A 24720-nucleotide genomic window follows, 5' to 3' on the forward strand; every position below is an offset into this window, starting at 1 on the left:
TCATGGTGATAACGTGTTCTTTTTGGGGGTGATGGATGTCCTCTTTTCGTGGTGATACATGTCCTTTTGGGGGGTGATGCATGCCCTCTTTTTTTTTTGTCCTAACAATCATTTCTAAATTTGCATCGAGACATATACATTGAAACACACAAATTTAATGCCACTCAGTGTCCTCTTTTGTCCTCTTTTTTGGTGATGCCTGTCCTCTTTTCTGGCAACGCACAAACGACCACCCTATCAGCAGACCTGACAACCTTATCTGAAGCACTGGTGTTAATTGTCACATCGCTGTTCCCAAGCATGCCCATCCCTTCCTCTTGCTTAGGGCAGCTGAGGCAATGGGGCCTTGCATTCCATCTTCCTAACAGCGCCCAGTTCTTATTCCTTCAGATCTAGTGCCATTGGTAACAAACTGCAAGAATTCCTGGCTTGGCTCGGCTCGTGCCCTGGCCGGTTGGGACTGGAGGTGGGGGGGGGTGCATGTGTTCATTTGTGTGACGCTCTTGTTTGCCTACCCCTCCACCATACGGATACAGCTGGTTCTGTCCACTGATGAAATAAAAAACAACAATGCAGGGCTGGTAGTATTTGTGGCTTGGAATATTTCCCACCCCACCCCAGCAAATGTCTTGTCTCCAGCAGTGTGTGACAAGTGACAACATACCAGGAAGTCTGTGGCCCAGGGCTTACATTGTCTTTCCTCGCTTCTAGTCTTTGTTGTCTCGCAAAGAGGGGACTGGGATTGGGAAGTCCATGCTGCAGTGGACTTCCTTCCTGTCCTGTTGGTTGTCTGTTGACAGCCCACGCTGCTGCCCTAATTGCCCTTGCATCATTTGGTGGGCCCATGTCTTCCCCGCACAATATTGCTGCCTCTACAGCAGAGATGGGGGACTTGTGGCCCGCGAGATGTGGTTAGACTCTGGTTCCCATCAACCACAGCCAACATGGCTAGTGGTCAAGGAGGACGGGTGAGCTACAGGATCAGTTTCCCTGTGAGAGAAGTGTGGCAGAGATCTCCGGCATTTTTTAGTAATAACTCTTTCTTTCAAAATATACACCCTGAGCAGAGGAAAGCAAACAAGGATAGATCGTAAGTTTTATCACTCCCACCAGAAAATGCTATGCCCTTGGAGCCCACACTTCAAAACTTCCATCTCCTTCACTAGCTACATTCCAGTTGCCAAACTCTTTATCATCAGTCCCTACTCAGGCAGGGTGGCCGGTGCAGTAGCTGAAACCCACCAGCCATCAATGCTCACTCAAGCAAGTGTCTTTGGCCATAAGCTCACCTTGAGGAAACACCTTTAGCTATTAAACTGAATCAAAAACACAACAAAGACCAGCGAACACGTCGTCCCCTCTCTTGACCCAACACAATAAGTATGCCCTTTATGACGGTATCATTGAGAAAGATGGGAAGTTCTGGAATTTATCCCCCCTGCCGCCGCCGCCACTGCTTTGTCATTCTTGCTCTCATGTCCATTTCTCTCTCTTCCCCCCTGCTTGTTTTAGCCATTGTATAAACTGTGACTTTAAAAGGAACTTGGTGCAAGATGGGCCCTGACAGCGGGAAGAACTCTGCTATTCGGGTTTTGCCAAATTTCTGATCCCGAAACCCCACAGCACAGCCCTGCTTGGTATGGAAGCCACATGAGGCATGTCTCCCCCTAAAATGGCAGTGAGGCAATGGCCCAGAGGAGGGGTCCCTCCACCTGCACTTTGGATCAGGATCTGCCTTGCTGCTAAGCATGATGCTTTGCAAGGCACTTTGCAAGGGCGCTTTGCAAGGCACTTTGCAAGGGCGCTTTGCAAGGCACTTTGCAAGGGCGCTTTGCCAGTAGTTTATAAGGTGGCCACCTCTGCATCTCTAAAAAAAGGGGGAACTTCACCACCAAGAAAAAGAGGTCAGTGATGACCATCAAATTTGCATCTGTAAATTTATATGTCTGGATGCACATTTGGAAATATGACTATAATTTAAAGAAAACTACAATAAATCTCTCCACGGTGGGGAAGACTGACCAGGCTGCTACTTGGGGATATCCACTGCTGGGAAATGCATTTCTTTTTTGGCTCAACAGAGTTCTGCAGTGTGTACAACTGGATTTGCATCTGCAAGCTGCAGGCTCTCCCCTGAACTCTGGGAACTTTTCTGAGCATTTTGGGGGTGGAGTTACTGTAAGTCAGAGCCAAATTTGAGTCAATTGTGCACATTTTGCTGCAATTTGCACACATTTGGCTGCGATTTGCACAAATCTGGGCGCAACTTGCACACATTCGGATGCAATTTGCACAAATTCAGCCATAATGTGTGCAAACGTAGCCATAATTCACACAAATTGCTCAGAAATTTTGGCAAGTTGCAGAACTCCTCCCCCCCAAATATACAACAACCCCAGAAAATCTGTGAACTGCCTGACTCACTGCAAATCAGATGAGGTGCCACAGTGGCCACTGATTCTGCCTGCCCCTGATTTAACCAACCAGAAACCACAAAAAAGGTTGGTTTCCCCATTCCCCAAAGGCCAGCACTGAATATGAGATCCAAAAGTGTGTGAGGCCAAAATCCAACTGGCCAAACTTCCATCAGATTTTGGAGGCTATCAACGGTGTTTACTTGGAAGCAAGTCCACTTGGGTTCAACGGGCTTACTCCATAGTCAGTGTGTGTTTTTAAGATCATAGAATGGTAGAATACTAGGGTTGGAAAGGGCCTATAAGACTATCGAGCCCAACCCCAAACCATCGAGTCCAACCCCACAACCTACACTGAATTTTGGCTTGACTTTGGGTCGTTAAGGGCTGCAGTGTCTCCTAGAACACCCTCCAACTGGGGAGGGAGCTGGCAGCCTTTCCAATAATGCTCATGTCCCTTCTCCTGTGTGTCTTCCAGGTCCTCGATCCTCCCTCCCCGATTTAGAAGGGGACCTCCTCTTCCTGTTGGACAGCTCTGGCAGCATCTCCTACTACGAGTTCTCCAGGGTCAAGGAGTTCATTGCTGACCTCCTACGGCCGTTCACCTTTGGCCGCCATGACGTCCAGACTGGTATCATTCACATCAGCACCATGCCCACTCTGGAGTTCCCCTTTGACCGCTATCTCTCCAGCGGGGCCATCCAGCACGCCGTCCGCAGCATCCAACAGGTGATGGGTGACACCAACACGGGCAAAGCCCTCTCCTTCGCCAAAGAGAAGCTCTTCACGGGGGAGGCTGGGGCCCGGGCCGGTGTGCCCAAAGTGCTGGTTTGGGTGACCGACGGCTTCACTACAGATGACATCTCCAAGCCCATGCAGCTCCTGAAGGATATGGGGGTGACCGTTTTCATAGTCAGCACCGGGCGTGGGAGCTACTTGGAGCTTTCAGCTGCTGCCAGCCAACCCCCGGAGAAGCATCTCCATTTTGTGGATGTGGATGACCTGGCCATCATAACCAAAGAGCTGAGAGACTCCATCGCAGGTAATCAGGTGAAGTGTATGCAGAATGGCAGTGGTGGATCAGAACTAAGTCCTTCCAGCCTAGCACCCTTTGTCCAAGCAGTGGCCAGCCCAAATCCTCAGAGTAATTGCAAGCAAATCCCTCCTTTCTTGCTTTCTCCAACATCTGCTCTTCAGAGATACAACTGGCTCTGTACACAGAAGTCCTACCTCGTTATCACGGCTAACTTCTGTTGATAGACCAACCCCCCATGAATATTGTTCATTTGGTCCTGTTTAACTTCAGAAACTACACCAAATGGGTTCTAAATAGGGATGCTGGAGAAATTCGAGACAGACTAAAATGAGCTCGGATTTCTAAGAATCTGACCTGCGGAATCCACTGCGGAGCGCCCCCTGCAGGCCGCGCAGAGTCCGTGGACTTCCAGATGATTTTTTTACTTTCCTGAAATTTACTCATATAAACTCATAGGAAAATATGTGAGTTTCTGCTGAGGAAACATTGAATGGAATGGGGGACAATACTAAATGTTACGTACTAAGGTAAATTATGTAAATACATAAATACTTACATAATTATTTGTGTATTTTTCCACATGACAAAAAAATATTCATATCTGTCTGTGAGCGGGCAATGAAACAAAAAGCACCTGACAATCCACAAAACACAGACGGAGCAAGGTTTTACACAGTCCGTACATCCCAAGTTCTAAATAAAAGGACGAGCATCACCACAGACATAATTCTAAACTGAAGTCTATTTAATGCTTTATTTTAGCAAATTACAAAATTAAAAAGAAAGTAGCATGGTAGTTCCAGTGCATTAAGAATACACTGTTTGTCTGTTTGCTTGGGGGTTTAGAACCCATCTGGTGTAGGTTCTGAACTTAAATGGGACTGAATTAACAGATATGTCTAATCTTTTTAAAATCTCCATCTAACTTGGGGACCATCACTGCAACGTTTAGCACGGAGCTCCACCGGTGAATTAGGCATCGCATAATAAGCACATCTTGAACCCACTGCCAATGAGTTTTGTTGAATGAATGAGCTTGAGTTTTAGTATTCTGGGAGGGGAAATAATGTTTCCTTCTGTCCGCTCAGTCCATAACACACACACCCCGGCACACACCCAGGGTGGCCACTTGCCAAAAAAGAGGAAATGCATCACACACACACACACATTCCAAAAAAGTGGGCCAAAGAAGGCAATGGTTTGCATAACATTTGCATAGGCTACTTTATATGTATAGGTACAAATTTAGAAATAGCTAATATAATTTAAATAGAAATACAGCATACCTCACCGTAGTGTGGGAGACTGGGACCAGGTGACCTATGTCCCTGCCTGTTCAGTCAGCTGTCCAGGTACTAACTGCTGATAGGCAACAGTTCTTTGGGTTCTTTAAACTGGACCAGGACTGGACGGCCCTAGAAATACAAGACAGTCCACTGGCAGCCCTTCAAATAGAGGACTGTCATCTATAAAAGAGGACACGTGGCCACCCTGTCATCCTTTGGTTGCCCTTTTTTTTCCAAACTAAAAATCCCCCAAACACTTCTCACTGTGGGATGGCGTTTCAATTACTTGACTGGTTTTAGATGTCCTTGGATGCTTTAGAGAAGGGGGGGCGGTCTCTGTGAGAAAAGGCCAGGCTGTAACTACAACACAAGCTGATGTCTGGCTTTAGACCAATCGAACTGTCATGGCTTCCCCCAAGGCATCCTGGGAATTCTAGTCAGGCGAGTGTTCTGTTACAGATCCCAAGCCCTGGCTAGCAGAACAAGAATTCCCAGAGTTCCAGAGGAAGAGGAAAGTACTGTTAAACCTGTTTGTGCTCACTCCACGATTCGGGGGCCGCTGGGAGGTGGCCGTCTTTGGCTCCTTCACACCTGGACATCTGGACGGGCAGCCTGAGAGTGATCTGTAGTGTGAATATGCCTTTACTGCCTCTCAGTGGTTCCGCTTCAGAGAAGGAAATCCCAGCCGCCCCAGTTCTGTTCTCCAAACGAAGCAGGGAACCCTTTGGCTTGCGTCCATGCCTGTTACCCACAATGCACCTCCCTTCTTCTTTATTACCTCTGCTCTAGGCATTGCCTTGCAGCTGGAGCTCTAAGTCTGCTAACTGTTTGGAAATTAATGAGGGTTACTATGGAGCTGGGAAAGCTTTCCGCCCACTTCTTGGCAACTTTTCTCTCCTTCTTCACTTTGGGGGATGGCTTTCCATTTGTTTTATGTTATTTAAATTCCCCTCTGCATCTTGCACGGTTGCTTAGCTTCCTCCTCCCCCCCCCTTTCCTTTACTTTGTTTTGCTCAAAGGAAAACCTCACTGCAGTTTCATTCTGTTCAAGGGAGAACAAAGGATCTCTCACCGTCTCAGGGGCTGATGAACACACTAAAAAAAAAAAAGTGGTTATGAGCCTGCCAAACTTCTGCCACAGGGGTGCAGAAGCTCAGGCCACACCCACCCAATTGGGTGTGGTCACAATCTGGCCCTCTGAGGTTCCCCAAACGGGTGTTTCCCCTGTCCCGTGACTGCTGATGGTTTGATGCTCTCCCAGGTTTTGTTTGTTCTCCGCCCCCGTTCTTAAAGGTTGAACTGCCTTTGGCCTCGTCCACCGGTGGAATGCGGCCCCTGAGAACGTCTCTGAAATAGAATCCAGCCCTCATGCTGAAATAGGTTGAACACCCCTGCTCTACCGCTTCAGGTTGCGAGGCAGTCTAAAGTAGGGATATCAGAGAAATCTGCAACGGATTCAAATGAGTTCAAATTTCTATGAATCTCCCCTGCAGATTCCTCAGCTTTTCCCAAATCACATTTATTTTATTTATTTATTTATTTATTTCTATACCGCCCAATAGCCGAAGCTCTCTGGGCGGTTCACAAAAACTAAAACCAAACAACACACAATAAAACAATTTAAAATATATAGAACATTAAAACCACAATATAACAATACAACCACAATAAAACCTAGCAGCAGTACAGGAGTTTAAAATACAGATTTAAAACAACAAAGATAAAAATCATGGGTTCCATGGACCTGCAGACCAGTTTTTTACTTGGCGGAGGGGGGCGGGATTTACACAATTGTGCACCTGCGCTAATGCACATTAGCGCAACTGCACAGTAGCGCTAATGTGCATTAGTGCAAGCGCGCATTTGCAGAAGTGGAACAAAATTCTCGTGTATCTCTAACAAAAACTCCGATTCCGTCAATGAGCAGAAGACAGAACAAAAGGTGCCCAACAATCTGCAAAACATAGACGGAACAGATTTAACAAAATCCATACATCCCTAATCTAATGCTCCCTTTTCAGAGTTATGGATGGGATGGAGCCCCCACACACACACCGAATTTTCCTCTGAGCTTTGATGGGGTGGAAGTATTTCCAGGAGGAACTCAGCACCTGCAACATGGCAGGCCACCAGGCATGCCAGGTGAAACATATTCAGCCTGTCCTTGAATGACCAAACATGCCTGCTGCAATGCAGAGGGGTGTGATGTTATCAGCCCTTCGTTGCCCCAGAGGCCTCAGGGCATGTGCAAAGGACGTTTGGCCATGCTACGCTTCTTTTGTGTATTCCTGGTTTGGGACAGGGGTCGTAGCACAGAGGCAGGGATCCTGCTTTGCACGCAGATGGTCCCTGCCAAGTTCAGTCCACAACAACTCCAGTTAAAAAGCATAGGTAGGAGGTGGTGATCCAGGCCTCTGTCTTGGAGAGCCACTACCGGTCCGTCAGCAATACTGGGCTGGATCAGGGGTGCAGAACGTCTTTCCGCCTGAGGACCAAATTCCATTTCAGAGAAGCTTTCTGGGGTCGCATTCCAGGGGTGGGTGGAGCCACAGGAAAAAGGGACGGGGCCAAAAATGCCAGCCTATGCGTGCTTAAAACTCTTCCTGCAAGTACCGAAGCCTTAAGAGAGGCTTTTCGGCCTTTTAGAGTGGGAATAAACAGTGCAAAAGCGGGGGACCACCAAATGATAAATGGTTGGGGGAAAGGGGCAGGATTTGGCCCCAGGGCCTGAGGTCCAGTGCCACTGGTCTATATGGACAAATAAGCTGATCTGGTCTAAGGCAGTTTTCTATGTTCTTGGCATGGACTATGGGATCAGTTTCCACCATTTGGTTTGGAGCAGGGGTGGAGAGGAATGGATCCATTCTGTGCTGCACCCAAATACTGCAAGGGGCCCACTCTGCAGAACCTCCTGGTCCGCCTTTTCCTCTTCTTCCTTGACATCACTGCCTTTGAGTGTGCAAGCAATGACAAGAGTGGAGAGATGGAGTGGCAGCACCCCTTTCTTGTGTGCTCTTCCTCTGTGTCAGGAATGAATCTGAAAATGCGGAGATGTCTGGCAGCTCAGACTCAGATTCAGAATAGGAACAGCCAGAACAGGGGGAGGCACCCTCCCTAATGAGCCCATATACAGCAAGACTTTCTTCCCAAGACCTTGACACACAGATGGCCCAGGCTGAACGGCTCCCCCATTCCTCCACCGTGAGAACTCCAGTTTCAGAGGAGGAGGAGGGCGAGGGCTGTGACTTGAGGGATGCTAGGGTCTGTTGCAGAGTGAAGCAGGAAAGGTTAGGGGCAGGGCTCAGATGCTCTGCCAGGTTGGCCACTCATGGAAGCCGACGTAGGAGGGAGCCACCCTAAGGGAGGGGCATCCCTGCAAAGCTAGGCTGACTGAGAAGTTCTTGCCCAGACTTCCGGCAACTTCTCTAACTTCCACTTCGTCTCCTCCATTGATATTCGTAGATGTGTGGATTAGCTGGTTCTATGCAGTCTGAGAGTTTCCTAGAATCTGCATTTGTAAAGAAGTGAGTTGTTTACTAATAAAATTGTATAGCTTGAAGCCTTGTTTCCTGGAGTGTGTTGACTGCAAAGGGAGTGGAAGGGAGAGGATGAAGGAAACTTGACACGCTGGGCAGGTGTGCAGACTGGGCCCAGAGGGAGAAGAGAAGCAAAAGGGCAACGTGGATTTGGAGAGAAGAGGGCACCTTTCCCAAGGGCCCCCAAAACCTAGAGTTGGCACTGCATGGCACTTCCCCACTTCTACCCCCCAGTTATCATATGCACACTTATCTTCTATAATAATAGGGGATGATTGTCTGTGCCAGTGCCCTGGCTCCAAGACCGTGAAACCCAGACACCTGAAACTTGGCATGCATACTAAGGGGACCCTATGGGTGTGCACCTCAGGGTTGTTTTTTTAAAAATGCATGAAGTAATTATAATTAATGTAAATGTGTCCGTGTGTTTGAAGCCTGCGGTGCCACCTTCAGTCACTAGGTGGCAAACGTCCCTAACCAGCGCATAGTTTTGCAGTTGATACAGTTTGAAGCCCGGGAGATTAGTAGGCTTAGAGACAGAGCTATATGGCTTCTCCTTCCCCACCCCCTGTTGTGGGGCAGACCCCCTCAAGGGAATGGAGTAGACAGACCCCTCTCTCAGGGGGATACAGGAGTACACAATGGCAGGGGTTGTGCCTAGGGGTTCTGGCAGGCATGGCTTCGCTCAGATGGGGTGGGCTGAATTTGTCCGACTCTGCAAGCTGTGTACATTTGCTTCAAGGCTTCGCTGTATCCAGCTAAGGGCTGTTCCAACCCGGGGCCATTTGGCAGCAAGCATATAAAGCAGCAGATCACGATGACGTTTGGGATGCAGGGCTGAGTGGGAAGAACCACCCAGAATCAGCAGCCTGGAAACATGCCCGGAAATTGCACTATGATATCACAGGAGGGTTTTCAATGGCCCCCTTTGTAGATGCACAGGCGAGTATTGTGTTTCAGAAATGGGGCTGTCTTTCCCTCAAATTCCCCATCATTTGCCAGTTGGTTGTTGGCAATCCCCCGACGTGAGAGGCAAATGACACAGGCTCCTGTCTCCCTCCACTAGGGGAAACATCTCGGATCGGGAGACACTGTTTGTGCTCTGCGGAGGAGGCATCACTGCTGTTCATTGGCTGGGGGATAACCCTTGGGTTCCGGGAGGGGATACAGTCCCCAAAGTGTTCTGTTCTCTGTTGGCTGCCCACAGCTGTAAAGGAGGAGGAAGTAAAGAGGTGGCAGAGATCCATTTCTGAACCAGAGAGCAGCTTATCTACCTTTTAAATGCCCTGATGTGGCAGGTCATAAAACAGGTGTGGCTTTTCTGGCCCATTCCCTCCCACATCCTTTGGTCCACTTTCCCCCCAGGGCTTCAGGGTACTCTTCTCAGCTGGCAGGGGATAGGGGTGGATGACAGTGATGTGGTGTCAGGGCTCAGATAAGCAGGGACCCTGACATCCTCTGCCACCCCCTTCAGGCTTCCTTGTTCCCTCTGAACTTAGCTGCAATCCTCACCCTAGCTGTAGGGAAATGGATTTTCCCAGCAACTCTTGGGAATATTGCAACTGCATCTGCAAGTTAGAGGAAGGAGGCAGTGTTCATGGGAATTTAGGCCACAGCTAGCCTTAGGAACTCTATAGCCTACAGTGTGGTTTCCTGTGAGTTCTTCCTTTTGCTCCTCCCTTTCCTCCCTCCCTCCCCCTCTGACTTCCTCCATTACTGGTAGCACAACTGGTTGCTCTCTCACTCCTGCCTGTGTAATAGAACATATTGTGAGCAAACTATTTTTACCTTTCTTCGCTAAAGAAGGGTGCGGTCTCTTTTTTAGCCTTGCATGCACGTGGGACTGGTAAACGCTCATTCTGTTCTGCTGTTTGTTGTAGAACATATTGTGAGCAAACTATTTTTGCCTTGCGTGCACGCGGGACTGGTAAACGCTCATTCTGTTCTGCTGTTTGTTTTTCTCTGCTAACTGTCTTTCTAACAGGAGGCATCATTACCAAATACTTCCCATCACTCTTTGTATGTATGCATTCATACACGTAAATAGGTGTAGATCAACACAACTGCCTGCATTTTGGGACTCTCCTTGGGGGCGCAGCTATGGGGACTCCATGATGAGCACCTGTACTTCAAAACTTACCAGCACACCACTGGTGGATGACAGGGAAGCCTTGCCTTCTGCTGCATTGGGGGAGTCCAAGGTCTATGAATGTTCTCTGGCTTGGAATCCGGGAATTCCAAAAATGAAAATAAGAAACTCAGATCCCAATTGGCTCTTGAGTGTCAAATGTGCCACCGTGGCACTGCTTAGTGTTTGACTGGGCACCCAAAAGGGATGGGGCGGGGTGACCCCCCAAATCAGCTTGCCTAGGGCAGCCAAAACATAAAAATACAAGTTGCTCTTGGGTTGGGCCTGTATTGCCCCAGGTGGTGGACAGGAAGTCCAGAAGGCTTGCCGAAGTTGAGAGATTGGCCAGGAAACTGCCAAGCTTGTAGGGTGGGGCGGTAGGTTTGCCAGGTTTCTGACGGAAACGTTGGCTTGGCTCGTAAAGATCAGAGCGGAGGTTGCTGCTGCGGCGAGGAAGCCGCAGAGGCTCCCACCAGAGTTGGACGGCTGCATCGACAGGAAGGTGTGGCGTGAGTCACGCCAACGTTGACGGCTCCCGGGGAGAATGGGGTGTGGCGGCAACGCATGGGTTGAGGCTCCAACGCCTATTGCAGTCCTAGCCTCCAGAACCCTGCGCTTTGTCACTGCTTGGGGCTGCTCCCTTCTCGGCTGAGTGACATCACCTTCCTTGCCTGCGGCTGCATGTGGCTGCGGTAAGTCATGTCAACAGACCGGCCTGCCTGAAAGAACTCCAAGAGAGTTGAATGCACAATCTCACCCCTCCTTATCTATCTTTACTGTATCTTCTGTTCCTTGGTTCCTCAAACACTAGTCCTTTTCACAAACCTCCACTCCCATGTGCTATTTCTCCTCCGTGGTGTTTTCTCTCTCTTTCAGGGTTCCACATGTTTGGAACTGTCTCCCTTTAAATATTGTGCTGGGTTTCTTGTTTCTACGACGTTCTTTAAGACCCATCTTCTCTCTCTTGCATTTCCTTCCATTTGACGTTTTTTTAAATTCTCTCCTGCTTCTAGGTTAGTTCATGTACACGTCTAACTTCTTTTCCTTTTTGATATTTTTCTCCCTCTCTCATAATACTAGACCCAAAGGGGTCATCCCATTAAGCTGATTGGTTGGAAATAATTTCTTTCTTTCTTTCTTTCTTTCTTTCTTTCTTTCTTTCTTTCTTTCTTTATTGCATTTCTATCCCACCTTTTTTCCTCTTGCAAGGAACCCAAGGCGGCTTACATTATCCTCCTCCTCTCCATTTTATCCTCACAACAACAACCCTGTGAGGTAGGTTGGGCTGAGATTCTGTGACTGGCCCAAAGTCCCCCAGTGAGCTTCCATGGCCGAGTGGGGACTAGAACCCGGATCTCTGGCCTCACAGTCCAGCGCTCTCACAACTACACCACACTGGCTCTCAGGACAGATAAAAGGAAGGACTTCTTTGCAGAGCGCAGGGTTAAATGATGGAATTTACTTCCATGAGATGTAGTGATGGCCACCAATGTGGAGGGCTTTAAAAGGGGGCTGGACAATTTCATGGAGAAGGCTATCAATTGCTACTAGTCCTGATGGCTATGTGTGCCACCTCCAGCAACAGAGGAAGTGAGCCTATGTACACCAGTTGCTGGGGAACATGGGTGGGAGGGTGCTGTTGCACTCATGTCCTGCTAGTGAGTTTCCCATGGGCAGCTGGTCAGCCACTGTGTGAACAGAATGCTGGACTAGATGGACCCTTGGCCTGATCCAGCAGGGCTCTTCTTATGTTCTAATGCTCTCTAAGCTAGTGCAGAATTTCCACCCCTTTCCTACAACTCCTCTCTCTTCTTGCTTCATTTTTTTTTTTCAAAATCCCTCTGCAAGCAAGGAGTAGGGTGTTTCTTCATTCTAGTTTTGTACAGCACCTATATTTTATATAGATGCAAAATTATATATATTAGGCCCTTTTAGAAATACTGAACGATGAACCTGCAATCCAGCTATACGCAACTGCGAGCAATTTGGGCTGCACTCATATGAGTGCTTACTTGGGAGTAAGCCCCACTGAACTCAGCAGGACTTATTTCCAAGTATAGACGCAAAGGATTGGGCTCTTTCAGCCACTGCTTAATAATAAGGCCTAACATTTATGTAACCTTGGTTAGAATTTTCTAAAGTGTTTCACATACATTACATTGTAATCCTTACAACAACCTTGTGAGGTAGAGCAGTATAAACCTCCCCATACTGCAGTTGGAAGGACTGAGGATGAGAGTGGGTGGGGGAGCTTGTCTAAGGCCAACTAGTAAGTCATGTCCCATTTGTGGGCTTCCCAGAAGCATCTGGTTGGCCACTGTGGGAACAGAGGGTAGACTCCAACTAAAGTCCTACTTAGAGTAGACCCATTGAAATGAATGTGACTTAGGTTAGTCATGACTTTAGTTGGATTCTGCTCAGAATACTGGACTAGACAGGCCTGCCTGCTCCAACATGTTGTCTTCCAGATGTGTTTGATTACAACTGTTCTTATGCTCTCATGTTAAGCTGATGGCAGAGGTGAGATTCAAGCTGGGGAGTTCCAAAGCTCTGTCTCTGCTCTCTCCCCTGCAGAATTTTAAATGTGCTTAGCTTGGGCAGGAGAGAATGGCGGGGGCCTGGCCATTTTTCGGCCTTGCTCTGCCCATCAGTGGTGGCGTCTGTGCAATTCCAGCATCTTGCAAAGTGCGGTCGAGAGATTTCGTGCTTTGGCAGGGGCCTGGATCAGATTGGGCCAGAGCCTGTTTGTACAGTAGCAAACAGAAAAATGCTGCCTCGTCCAGGCCAAGCACAGGAAGCTGGTGTCTGTGGCCTGCCTGATGCTGAGCGTTCACGGCAAAGCGATCAAATGGCTGCCTCCAGCCTCCAAACACCCTCCCACCCCAAATCTACTTCCCTCTCTCCCTGACAGCCATCAATTCCTGATTACAAGAACGACATCTAGGTGGCACAGGGGTGGGGAGAGAAGGCAGCACCCTTCACATTTGACAGGGTTTCTGCTCTTCCACAGAATCAGCTCCATACACTGGCCGGCTGCCGAGAATTCCTGATCAGAGCTGAGCAAAAACGGCCTCCCAGAATCTTCCACTGTATTCGTGGGCAGCAAAATCAGAGGGAGCGTTTCGCCAGAAATTATCCCAACAGTTTCTCACTATTAGCACCGTCGTTAGTTTCTCCTAGCATGGCTTTATTTGTGATGTCGGTTGTCCGCTTCTTTTGCTGGCTCTGCAAGTGGTAAAAGCAGGCTGGGTACCGTATTGCATCCCCCACAATGCCTGGACCTTCTGTTGTTCCAGAGCATTATTGGGGCGGGGGGGAATGGGAGATGTCTGGAGAAGAGAAGGTTAAGGGGAGACATGATAGCGATCTTCAAATATCTGAAGGGCTGCTTGCAGAAGATGGAGCAGTGTTGTTGTATGTCTCTCCAGAGGGCAGGACTAGCGGCTTCTTCACACAGAGCTATATCCTGCTGTTGAAACTGGTGATTCATGGAAGTCTGCGGGCCCTTTAGATGACGTCGTCAACCTCCGGGGCATCTCCCACACTAAATGACCTTGATTCCATTTTGAAAAAGATCAGCGAGAATGAGCTATCAAATTACAGCGCTCAAGTTCCGCTTGAGCTCCCGTGTGAAAAGAGGAAAACCGGCAAAAGAGGTGCTAGACCACAACGCCATCTAGTGGCTGTAAAATGAAACTTATTGAAGACTCGGATAAGGGGGAAAGGTGGGGGAAGGAAGCGCGTGTGAAGGGAGTCCGTCATGATCCTGCATTTAAAACGGAAGCAGCAAGCCCTGTTTTAAATGCGGGATTTTAGGCTGGTATAGAGATGCTCTAGTAGCAATATGTAGAAATTGCAGAGATGCAGATTTGGATTAACCTTCAGGAGAAACTTCTTAATGCTATGGGCTGTTTGACACTGAGTGAGACCACCCGGGGCAGGGGGCTTTCTTTTGCTGGATGGTATTTAAGCTGAGGTTGGATGGCCATCTGCCAGGGATGCTGCCTTTTCTAGTTACATCCTCCATTGCAGATCCTGGATGGCTCAGGGGTGGTGCAGGTGGCCTCCAAATTCTTTTCCAGTTCCACAATTCTCGGATTTCTGGTGGGTTGCACGGTGGAGAACATTTGTCAAAATGGCCCTTTCTCAGGTGGGGTGAAAATAAAATAACATTCTCAGTATGCTTCTCAGAAAAAAAGTAAATCTCTTCTGATAAATTTCGGCCCAGCTCTATTCCTAGATAACGTTATAGGTAACAGGGGGAAATGGCGTGACCTTAAAGGCTTAGGTGACAGGTGATGCTATAAAAGATTTGGGATAAGTAAAGCCAAAGGCCATTGAAGCTGCTCAGATAGGGTTGGCAACTCTCCAGTATCCCAAAGCTGGATTCATGGTGCAGGGCTAGTGATGTTGTGGGGCAGGCCCTTGTGAGGTCATCAAGAAGGACTTTGTGATGTCATCAGGCAGCCAGTTCTTAAAACAGTCTTCCCCAACCTGGCGCCCTCCAGATATCTTGGACTGGAACTCCCATCATTCCCAGGGAATGATGGGAATTGCAATCCAAGATATCTGGAGAGTACCAGGTTGGGGAAGGCTGCCTTAAAAGATAACAATGTGGCCCAGTGGTGAAAACCAAGGAAAATGGGTAAGAATCAGGAGGAGAAAATGTGGGGCTGTAGGATGATTTTTTAACACAATGTTTCCACTGGGAGGGGAGAATGGAAATTTGGGGAAACATTAAATATACGTATGTTATACAATATTTTCCCTTGTACAATGATTTGTTGGTTTTTTTCTTCTTTTTAAGTGGTGTTTTAAAACAGGTGCAAAACTCCTAGACCCAAGATTCAAAGGGAGTTTGTGGGAGTAGCTGATGGCCCTGAGAGAGTGAATTCGCTGCTTTAAGGCCCCTGAATAGGGACCCTAAAACCTGAGCTCCAGGCCCAACGCTCGAGATCTGGCAAGCCCATCTTCGGATGATGATGTCCCAGGGTTCACTTGCTAATGGGCAGCAGCTGCTCCGTCAATTTAACCTTCCTTGCATCCTTGCAGATGCTGTCTCTGCTGCCATCTGCTGCTTTAACATGATATGTGCTTGTACCTTCTAATCTATGTCCCCAAACTTCAGATAGCCAGAACAAACCCCACCCGGCCGAAATGGCATAGCAGCTAGGAATAGGCTACACCCCCTCGGAGAAGTTAGGGCAGGGCTGCAGAGGTGTTTCCCCAGTCTAAAAGACTGAAATGCCTCTCTGAAGGCTTAGTTAGCAGCCGTGGGAGCTTTAAGCGACAATATGCTGGCATTTTCGGGGTTTTGACTCTGCCTGCTTTGCCTTTGACCCCACCCCATTTCACCTTTGGCTCCACCCATTCTGCATTCAGCCCCGCCCATCACTGGCACACAGCCCTTAAGACCTTCTCCAAAATCAGATTCAGCCCTGGGGTGAAATAGGTCTGACCCCCCCAAGCTGAAGTTCTATAAGAGACAAAGATTGAAATGGCCAATGAGAAGGAAACGCCGATAAATGGATCTCTGTGCTTTTCATCCCTTCTCTCCTCCAGATGTCATCCAGGCCAAGCGTCTGCGGGCCATGGACATCTCCTCGAGCAGCTTTCGGCTCATTTGGCCCCAGCTTTTGACACGCGACACGGGGTATTACATTCTGGAGTATGCCCCGACCGGGGACCCCCGGCGGAAATTGACCAAACAGATGACCGGTGACCACACCAGCATCGTAGTGGGCAATCTTGTGCCACAAACCACTTACGAGGTTGCCCTTATTCCAGAGTCCAACGAGCAGTACATCCCACCCCAAACCACCAGGGTCACCACATTGGAAGGTAAGAGCAACCACAGGGGAAATTTGGTTCAGCACCTTGGATAGCTCCTTTGGAGTTCTGGCTGGTTCTGAAATTATATAAAGAACTGGAAAGTATATAAATAATTCCCAAGAAATAAGTAAATAAAATCCCCCCACCAAAGACAAAGATGCCTCATACCTGGGTGGATTATTTGCAGATGTTTCACTCTGCCTCTTCTCCCCACAGAGGTGATCAGCCCAGTGCAGCTTCTCATCTCAGAAGCCAAACCGCACAGCATCCGGGTCAGCTGGTCCCCCACCCCAGACAGCGTGGCTGCCTACCAGGTCTTGTACGGCCCTCTGCCCGGGAACTCGGTCAAGCTGGTGAAGGTAGAAGGGAGCCTCAACAGCACCATCTTGGAGGACCTGAGGGCCAACACAACCTACCTGGTGACGGTCTCTGCCATCTATAAATCGGGCAAGGAGAAAGCGCTTTCAGCCAAAGCGTGCACTCAGGAAGGTGAGCAGGAGGTGCACGTTTGCTGGTGCAAATGTGGAAACGGGAAGGTCCTGGCAGTGCTTACGATTCGAAAATGTTGCCAAGTAGCAACTAAGAAAAACTCCCTGCATTTATTTGCTTTTTCTCCTCCCTCCCCAAACTTTCTCCTTTTGTGTCGTGTCTTTGAGATTGTACACCTGACAGCAGGGACTGCCTTGTTAAGCACAGTTACAAGATGGGCGATACTTGCCTCAGCAATACTACAAACGAGAAGGATCTTAGAATTGTAGATCACAAGCTGAATATGAGCCAACAATGTGATGTGGCTGCAAAAAAGGCAAATGCTCTTTTGGGCTGCATTCATAGAAGTATAGCTTCCAAATCACAGGAAGTACTAGTTCCCCTCTACTCAGCACTGGTTAGGCCTCATCTGGAGTACTGTGTCCAGTTCTGGGCACCACGCTTTAAGAAGGATGCAGACAAGCTGGAGAGGGTTCAGAGGAGGGCAACGAAGGGGACTGGAAACAAAGCCCTATGAAGAGAGACTGAAAGAACCGGGCATGTTTAGCCTGGAGAAGAGAAGACTGAGGGGGGATATGGTAGTGCTGTTCAAGTACCTGAAAGGTTGTCACAGAGAGGAAGGCCAGGATCTCTTCTTGATCATCCCAGAGTGCAGGACACAGAATCATGGGCTCACGTGACAGGAAGCCAGATTCCGGCTGAACATCAGGCAAAACATCCGGACTGTCAGAGCAAGACGACAAGGGAACCCATTACCTAGGGAGGTGGTGGGCTCTCCCACACTGGAGGCATTCAAGACGAGGCTGGACAACCACCTGTCAGGGATGCTCTGACTTGGATTCCTGCACTGAGCAGGGGGTTGGACTCGATGGTCTTGTAGGCCTCTTCCAACCCTACTATTCCATGATTCTATGATTCTATGGGTCTTTGTCAGCTGTTCTGAGAGTTTTCTTCAGCAGGAGAGTGAGGCAAAAATGTTTTAAAGAAATAAACCAAATGTACTTTGTGTATGCTCAGACAGCAGGGCCTAAGTCAGGGGGCTGGCATCACTAGGCACTTGCTGAGTCCCACATCCCATCAGTTCCCTCTAAGCAAGTGAGCAGGGACAGGAGCACGAAGGAACAGCTGCCTCCATTTGCCTTGCCCTTCCCCTCTGGGCGGATTTGACTCAGAGGAAGAGGGCAAACCAGTTGGCAGCACTGATAGCAACAAGGAAGTGGGGAGGCTTATAGTGGGCATCTGGCCCAAGGGCCTCCCCAAACCAGAAGCCAGCTCTGTCACAAGGTGCTTGACACAGAGTGCTTTTCAAACAGGGAGGCTGGTGCTAAATGGGTGTGGTTAACAGGAAGGGGAGGAGCTTCAAGAACCAGGCCAGCTGGAGCTTTAACCGGTTAGGTGCTGTCTATTTCTTTCATTGTTGGGTTTTCCATCGTTTTCTTTTTCTCTTGTGTTTTAACTCAGCTTTTGTTTTCAACCTGTATTTTATTATGGTTAGCTGCCTTGCATGCCATTTTTGGGGTGGGAATGGCAAGACATAAATCTAACAAAGGCTATTATCGCGAAATGATAAATACATAAGGCCGTTCTCCTCTGACCTGCTGCCCTCCAGAGTTCTGGGCTACAAAGCCCATCATCCTCAGCTAGCATGGCCCATGGTCACGGATGATGGTAGATCATAGTCCAAAACATTTGGAGGCTGAAGGCTGGCAGAAGGCCCTTTCTGCTCGCAGCGCCATGGAAAGCCCGTGCAATGTCCTCATTCCCCGTTCTTTTTTCTCCGTTGACCAGAGAACTCCAAAATAAAGCACCTCCGCTTTGAAGACCTCAGTCCCAGCACCGTGAAGGCCTCCTGGGATCCTGCAGGTGGCAGCGTTCTGGGCTACCGGATTCGGTGCCGGCGGCAAGCAGGCCCGTCCACCCTGCTCAGCGTCTCGCCCCAGGTCCACAGCGTGCTGCTGTCAGATCTGGCCACGGGCAGCGCTAACAAAGTGTGCGTGAAGCCCATGTATAAGAACCTTCCTGGAAAAGCGCTGTGCCGGATGGTACACATGCAACCCGGTAAGCTGTGGGGAGGGGGCAAGGTGTCTTCTGCTAAACGCTGTGAGTGGAACCCGGTCCCCCGCACTGCTCCGCCCTGTCTCGATATCTTAAGAGGAAAGGTACTAACTTGATCTGGGCTGGCGCCAGGGGCAAGCATGGTGGGCACATGAAGAGGGCCCACACGCCAGTAGGGGCCCACTGACAAGGGCTTCCTGGACTCGATCCTCCTTTTCATCATTGCAACCTGCTCGTTCACCTGCCTCTCTCTCCAGCTCAGACAACGGTGGCAGTGAGAAGGAGGAGCAATAGATATCACTGCCTACCTGGTCATGGGCTCTCTGCCTGTCCAGGAGCAACTCAAATGATCAAGGTCCTGGAGCATCTCCCCTGCGAGGGAATGTTACAACAGCTGGGACTGTTTAGCTTGGAAAAAAGGAGGGTGAGAGGAGACACGACAGAGGTGTGCAAAATCATGCCTGGTGTGGAGAATGTGGAGAGGGAGACATCTTGCTCCCTCTCTCATCACACTAGAACCCAAAGGGGTCATCCCATGAAGCTGATTGGTGGGAGATTCAAGACAGATCAAAGGAAGGGCTTCTTCACACAGCACATAAACTACGGAATTCGCTCCCACAGGATGTAGAGATGGCCACCAATTTGGATGGCTTTAAAAGGGCCATAAAGATAAATCAGATAAATTCCTGATGGAGAAGTCTACCAATGGCTGCTACTCCTGATGGCTGTGTGCTCCCTCCAGTATCAGAGGCAGTATACACCAGTGGCTGGGGAACATGGGCTGGAGGGTGCCGTTGCACTCCTGTCCTGCTTGTGGGTTTTCTGTGGGCAGCTGGTCGGCCACTGTCTGAACAGAATGCTGGACTAGATGGACCCTGGGTCTGATCCAGCAGGGCTGTTCTTATGTTCTTATGGTAGCAATGATGAGAAAGAAGATGAAGAGTTATTAGGAGATGGTGACAATGGTGGTGAGAAGGTAGACTCATATTATAGGTTAAAGCTCCTCCTGCCAGTAGCTAAACTTAGGACAGGCATTTCAACATTTTAGATTGGGGTAAAAACATGCAAAGCCAAGGAAGCCACCAAATGATTGGCGGTTGGGGGAAAGGGGGTGGAGCCACGGGTGGGCCAAGTTTGGCCCACGGTCCTGAGGTCCTGCACCCCTGGTGTATTGCATTTACTGCCGCAAGATAACAGCAGTGATGGCCATGAGCTTAGATGGCTTTGAAAGCTGACTAGATAAATTCAGAGATCAGAGTGCTATCGATGGCTACTAGTCTTGATGGCTTGATGGAGCCTCCAAGTTCAGAAGCAGTATACCAAGCAAGGTTCATATATCAATACCGGGTGGGCCTGTCCTGCTGTGTCGCAGTTTTGGAACATCGCATTCTCAGGAATGGCAAATTTCACACATCACACGTGACATCTAAGAATTTAATTGCATTCATGCTGGTGGCAGCCCGAAGAGTCAGAGCTAAAAGCTGGAAAACCACAGGATGTCTAACATTAAAATCATGGTAGATGGAACTGTGGCAAATAGCCGAGGCAGAAAAAATGATGTACCAACTGAAACGAGCCAAAGGCAAAACATCTGACTTTTATAAAATATCTAGCCTGTTTTTATTCCATATACTGATCAGGGACATACACGGCAGTATTTGTCAAAGCCTTTCCTCAGACTGTGGAAAAGAGACTAAGGGCGCAATCCTATGCTTGTTTAGACAGAAAAAAAGTCCTACAGCTCCCAGCATTCCCCAGCCTAGGGATTCCACCTCTGTCTTGGTCTGTAAAGTAAAGGGGGAAAATCTACATATATGTTCCCTGTACTAACCTCTGTCAATCATCAGTTTTAAGTTCAACGCATTTTTTATCTATTTTTTCTTTTCTTTTTGTTGGTTTGTTTAATCTTGTTTTGGAAAACTAATACAATCTTTTTATTAAAAAGAAGCAGTATATAGCACTGAGCACCAGTTGCTGGCGAGCACCAGCAGAAGACGGACCTTGCCGCCGTGCCTTGCTTCTGGGCATCCGTTGGGCTATCGAATGCTCTTATCTGTTTCACTTTAGGTGTGGTCTAGTTACCAGCAAGGGATGGATGTGTTTTCCATGGTCCTCTCAAGGTCTCCATGAACGGGCTGGGGCTGAGACTGAGAGAGGAGAGCAATCAAGCATGCAGCCCTTTGCAGCTCCGTGGGAAGGTCCTTCCATCGCTTTCTGTGGGGAACTTTCCATAGAAGCTGGTGGGCTTATGGCAGAATTATATTGTTTAATAATGGAGCTCTCTCTCGTGGCCGGATCAGGGAGGGGTGTGAAAAAATCATGGTTGGTAACGTGCAAGACACAAGGGTGGCTAATGAGCCATGGTGGTTTGTTAACCACACCCTTGCATGCCGATTCATTTCCCTAATTATCCTTGCCAGGCACAGGTTATCGTGACATCCGAACGCGGCAAGGCTGGGGTGGTTAACAAGCCACGCGGGACCCATGGCCTGGTGGAGGGTTGTGGTGTGATTTGTTACCCTTGCTGGGTTTGGATGCCATGAGAAGCCACAGCAGGGGGCTTGAATCCTCAGCTTGGCACCCGTGGGTACCGCCACCCACCTTTTAAACGCCTCCGTAACATCTTTTAAACGCCTCCTGAAAACACCCCTTTTCACACAAGCTTTCCCTGGGCTGCAACCGCTGCTGGGTTTTACTTTGGTTTTATGCGGAACTTTTAAACTTTTAAAAGTTTTATATTATGTCTTGTTAAGTTGTTGTTTTTTTAGTTTTTAATTGTGAACTGCCCAGACAGCTGAGGCTGTCTGGGCAGTATAAACATGTAATAAATAAATAGAATAAACCCACTGAAGCTTAAATAAGCCATGGAGGGCTGTAGAGATTGTGTGAACCAGGTCAGTGTTATCAGTATGTACCTGTGTGCTGCCTTGCACTTTGAGCCACAGTTTGTGGTTGCCATAGCTACTCTACTGCTACACTGGTTATGTTTCAAATAAGTGGCTTTGCACACAAATATTCTTACTAGCCCGCCTGCCCACACACACAGGTTAGTTATTTGGAGGCCATCAATAATTTAAAGGGAGGAACAGGGGAACAAAACAACTCCTTTTTCAGCCTGATCGCCTGGAGGTCACTTTTCGCTCGCCACAGGTGACTAGCTATTTACAAGCTCGTTTTGTGCCACAGCTGACCTCCTCCTCCTTTTCTTGTTTTCCTTTCCAGCTTCAGCAATGGGAAGCTATAGTCACCGACAGAGAGTGTGAGCATTAATGGACTAGAGAGGCACCTCTGCGGAACAGAGGGAAAGGATTGGACAAGAAGGAACGTGGCGAGGAACCAGTATGAGGGAGTCACACTCCCATAACCTGCTCCAGCCCCCTGGCTCCCCCTTGTGGCTGTCATGCCTATACGTTCCCAAGATTTGGCCTGGCATGTTGAAAATGGCTCCATCTCGACGATGCTGCGATGAGCCATTGGCTATCGATCTCTTTCTCCTTCCTTGTATTCCAGTGGAAGACTGAGAATCCAAGTTGCACTTTCCTTACTGTATTTCTATTTATTTGTGTTTAGTATTTGTCATAGGTGAGAAAGAAGGTGACAGGACCCCCACCCCACCCCCATATTCATGCCCGCTTGATCTCACTTTTCATTGCCACAAGATGAGTCCCCTTAATATTCTAAAGGCAACGTTCCCCAGGCAACACCGAGAGAAATGAGCATCAGAAACTTTTGCCATCTGTTTTGTGAGCTTCTGGAACAAAGATTTAGGGAGCAATCCGATGACCACTAGTCAGCGGCTGGACGGCCATAGGATATTGCGTTATCCGGGAACCGGCCTCAGAGCCTGTGCTCTGAGGTCGGTTCCCAGAGAACTGACCTCCCCACACTTCCGCAGAGCCTCGGAGGCAACGCGGAACAGCCCCATCCTCTACACTCGTAAGAGGAGCGTGGAGGGGCCGAAAAGGGGCATGGCTGGGGGCGTTCTGGGGTGGGGAGGACAGGACTGCCTGTAGGACACATCCTATGTGTCCTACAGCAGCCTCCTTCCCCACTCTGTCCTCCCACGGCTAGACAGAACCATTACAAGCAGGGCAGGAGATGTGTGGAGGAAACGATCCCCTCCGTGCTTCTCCTGCTCTGCTTTGGATAGGCAGTTGCCTCCGAGTTTGGAGGCAGCTGCCTATCTGGATAGGATTGCGCCCTATGGCTTCTAGAATTGGGTGTGTTTTGAAGCAGTGATCTGGACAAATGCCCTTTCCTTTCCTTGCCCTGCTCCTGTGCTTTTAAAAACAACCAAGAATGCAGGATTTAATCAGAGAAGCGCAGAGTCGCACTGACACACAGAGATGCTAATATGGAGGGCGTTCAGAAGCCAAATGGTTTCCCCTCTTCCACATTTTCAAGTGCAGGGTACATGATTTTGGGGAGGGGGACATCATACTGTTGATTGGCATCATACTATAGCTTCATACTCTCCCCTCCACCCCCCCCCCCACACACACCTGAACAGGTCATTGTGGGAAAATCTGCGGTTGCCAGTCACAGCTACAGTGAGTTCGCCCCCAAATCATGCGCACGTGCATGCTAGAAAATGGCCGAAATGGTGCCAAAGTTGTGCCCTGTGAATGAGGGTTTGAAACTGGGGGAGGCGCTTGGGCCAGCGTTATTGAGGGCTGAACCGGAGAGCTTTGGTGTGCCAAGCAGGTGTTCTTCCCCTGAGCTGTAGCCCCTTCCTGATGCTCTTCTTGAAACTCTTTGACTTCTCTTGACATTCCAGGGATGCTTCTCCCAAACAGGAAACCACCACCAGACGTGGCCATGACGGCTACCAGCTCAGATGGCTTGAAAAGGGGATTAGACAAATTCATGGGAGATAGGGCTATTGATGGCTACAAGTCCTGATGGCGATACGCTGCCTCTGAATACTAGCTGCACGAGAATAACAGTGGGAGGGAGCTCATCCCTTCATGTCCTTCTTGTGGGCATCTCATGGGCACCTCGTTGGTCACTGTGGGAAACAGGATGCTGGAATAAATAGGCCTTTGGTCTGATCCAGCACAGCTCTTATGTTCTTATGAAAGTCCAAATTCCCTTCAAGATTTTTGATTCAGGCACTGCTGACTGTCTAGTCCCAAGTCCTAACAGCTTTGCCCACTATATGGGGAGTTTCTTCACCAGCTGCCAACACCCAACTGGCCACCCAATGTTAGGGAGGCAGGCCAATGAAGATACCCAAAGCACAGCTTGACTGACATCCGCCTGTCACATTTTCAACAGGGCCCAGGAATGAAGCAGGACCATCTAACACTATAATGACACAAATCCTATTTCACTTCCCTCGAAATCCCTTGAGGATGTTTTGCCTGCGCAAGAAACTCCAATTTGCCTCAAAAATTTCACAGTTGGTGAATTTTAGTGGCAGCTTTATCTTCATGACAGGAAAAGCTTCACCGGCCCAATTTCTCACGGAGGTGGTCAACCCTGAATCTGGGCTGCAGCATTTCAGATTGCAGGTGGAGGCTCCCAGGATGGAAGGCTCCTGCCTGTTTCCCTGCTGATCCCCGCACATAGACAGTTAGCATGTCAAGGCCAAGGCTAGACTAGAATCCTGACATGCTTGTTTTCTATGTGAAGGGGATCTATGGTAAGAGTATTTCATCATGTGCTCTCAGCTTACTATGCAATGAACTGGCCCAAACAAAAGCGAATTAGCCAAATTCACTTTTCACTGGAGAAGTAGCCAGGAGCAGAGCCAGTAAAAGGGCAGGGGAGTTGGTGACCCTAGAAATGTGATCAGTTTAGAAGAATGGTCCCCCTGGATATTTATGTTTGCCCTTCTTTAAAAAAAAATCTGTCCTGCTTTGGCCTCCAGTGCACACGTAATCCCTTGCAGCACATATTCGTTAAAACACTTCAGAGTAGATGCCCAGCATAATCCCTGCAT

General features: G+C 48.8%; 1 protein-coding gene across 1 annotated transcript in view; it reads left to right on the forward strand.

The window, feature by feature from the left end:
• The window catches only part of VWA1 (von Willebrand factor A domain containing 1), a 40491-nt gene extending 15883 nt beyond the window's left edge, over positions 1–24608 (forward strand). Inside the window, exons 2-6 of the mRNA XM_084822164.1 lie at positions 2893–3456; positions 15963–16241; positions 16449–16721; positions 18510–18779; positions 21999–24608. Coding sequence (XP_084678290.1) covers positions 2893–3456; positions 15963–16241; positions 16449–16721; positions 18510–18779; positions 21999–22039 — 1427 coding nt within the window. The 3' untranslated portion in view covers positions 22040–24608. The remainder of the gene's footprint in view (positions 1–2892; positions 3457–15962; positions 16242–16448; positions 16722–18509; positions 18780–21998) is intronic.
• Positions 24609–24720: the final 112 nt, after the last annotated feature.

The sequence above is a fragment of the Heloderma suspectum genome, chromosome 15, assembly GCF_057233095.1.
Source record: "Heloderma suspectum isolate Gila_16-S chromosome 15, 16-S_ref, whole genome shotgun sequence".
Lineage (NCBI taxonomy): Eukaryota > Metazoa > Chordata > Lepidosauria > Squamata > Helodermatidae > Heloderma > Heloderma suspectum.